A 2,294-nucleotide genomic window follows, 5' to 3' on the forward strand; every position below is an offset into this window, starting at 1 on the left:
ACCAATCCAAAAACATCTCAGGTGCTGGCGTTAAATGGGCCAGTCAGGACTTACCTGCAGTAAAGGCCGGAGGGATCCAATTCGCTGAAAGCCGCTATGCTGAAATAAATCAGCCTCTTGGCTTGGTTGGAGGATCAGCTGTCGACCTCTGTAGTTACTGCCCTCATACAACACCCACCTGGAGACAGACGGACATCGTTTTAGCTCGCCAGATTTTATCCATCGTTTCATTCAGTCCACCAAACAAGCCACGAAGCACCGTTTATGGACCTTTCTATGATCCAACCGTGACTGAAAGTTTTAATTAAAGCGCTGAAATAAACACTTTGTGGCAAAAGGGAAAATTTAATGTAAAGCCGGCTGGGGTGTGTAACTACACTAAAACTGGTACAATGCTAACACCTGGTGGTGAAACTTCAAAATTCATGCAAAGCTATAGTTATTAAAATATGTGCAGATATAAAAGCGGTCGATTAAAAGCTGGCAGTAATGGCAATAACTGGGAAATCGGGAAAATCAGCATATCGAGGATATCCGTTTATCATCTGGCTTTTCTTGTCCCACCATTATGGATCAGGCTAAGAGGTCACACGAAGCTGGTTATCAGTTATAATCAGTCTAATACATGCACAGGTCTATTGGCAGCACAGACACAAGCGGTAGTCAGGATAATATCACAATACTGAGGCTTCTAGAAAATGAAGAATATAAAGAAAACCTACAAAAACAGATCTAAATCTACTTTTAGTGAAACAAATCTCAGCTGTTTATTCATCATAAATCCCATTCATTTCAATTAGCTTCACTCTATATTGTCCCCTCATTGTCAGCTCCCTGCAGTGGCTGTATTGCTCCAGCTGGGGGTCCCATCACACAGTTTGTAAGCCTCCAGGTCACAGGAAGTGATGACTTTACATACAAAAGGCTGCTAATAAAAAGCGTCCAATTATTTGGATGAAACAAAACATTCACTGGGCTGACTTATAATTCAAGTTCAGTACTTTGTGGTGAACTGCTGATTACTGTTATAAGATAACAATATTTTCATTCACTGTTGCATAATTACGCTTTTATGACCAGGTGTGCAGACACACCTGAAAGGTCCATTCTGAACCAGAACCTGCTGCATATAAAACCTTGGTGCCGATGGCAGGTGTCTGTCACATTTATAAACCAGCAGAGGCTCAAACGTTCATCTCTGTCACTTACATTCCTCCGTCCACCACCAGGGAGCGTATGCGAGCGTCCAGGCCGGCCTGATGCAGGTTCACAGCTTCGCGCGTCAGCACCACCCTGCGACCTCTGCAGCCCACCTTCGTGAACAGGGCGATGGACGGCAGAGAGAACTCCTGGAGGTGGAGAGCAGAGGGTTGAGTTCACACAGAGCACCACAGAGGGCTGAAGACACGTCCAGGGAGAACAAACACTCACATGTCCTGCAGTCCGGATGGACCGGAAGCTCGAGTCTGAGGACAAGAAGCCCATGGCCTCTGTGCTGGGGTACTCCCCCTCCTCCAGGATGTACATGTTCTCCGTGAACTGGGATCCCTCATGTGCCACCCAGCTGACAACAAATATGCAGTATATTGAATGAAGCCATGCAAAAATGTTACCTCGTGCAGCAGCATTTCTGACCCCTCATGACCTCATAAGTACAGACGATAACCACATGACATCAATTCTGATAAAAACACATTTGAAGTTCGATAAACTGCAACCAAATCAATTTTCCACCCACTCCAAGAGTCAATCTTTTTTTGTTTAACTAACTCTGAGCATTAAAATCAGAAGATAAGAGTTTAATTCCTGACGTAGAGGAACAGAAACAAACATTGTTCTATATGAGAACGTCTTACAGGAGAGTACTCTGAAAAGGACAAAGATTCCCTAAAACAGGCTTGTGGTGGTTGTTTACCTGCCAGCCAGCACCTTACAGGACCTGGGTGTGAAGTCTTCATCCAGAGCTGCCGCGCTGTCCTCCAGACACACCAGCCGTCCCTGGAAGTGCTCCTCAGAGTAGAGCTGGACCTGTAACACATCCAAACAGCCTCAGCGACCCAGCAGCACACACTAACAGAGACTCCTCATCATTTCTGATTGATGCCGAGCTGCACACGAACGAGCGATACCTTGAATTTTGTGGTTCCCATGCTGTCCTGCAGAACAAACAGAGTTGTTAGAAATGCACCTTTTATGACGTTAAGCCTTTGTGTGATTAACGGATGCTGATGGTTTCTTACGTGGAACACGGGCTGTATGGATGCGATCCTGAAGTTCTGAGCTCCCCAGTCCTC

General features: G+C 45.6%; 1 protein-coding gene across 1 annotated transcript in view; it reads right to left on the reverse strand.

The window, feature by feature from the left end:
* Positions 1-15: 15 nt before the first annotated feature.
* The window catches only part of crybg1 (crystallin beta-gamma domain containing 1), a 28,625-nt gene continuing 26,346 nt past the window's right edge, over positions 16-2,294 (reverse strand). Inside the window, exon 21 of the mRNA XM_013912369.1 lies at positions 16-178. Coding sequence (XP_013767823.1) covers positions 31-178 — 148 coding nt within the window. The 3' untranslated portion in view covers positions 16-30. The remainder of the gene's footprint in view (positions 179-2,294) is intronic.

The sequence above is a fragment of the Pundamilia nyererei genome, unplaced genomic scaffold (genome assembly GCF_000239375.1).
Source record: "Pundamilia nyererei isolate P.nyererei 1_Seehausen unplaced genomic scaffold, PunNye1.0 scaffold00088, whole genome shotgun sequence".
In the NCBI taxonomy this organism is placed as follows: Eukaryota; Metazoa; Chordata; class Actinopteri; order Cichliformes; family Cichlidae; genus Pundamilia; species Pundamilia nyererei.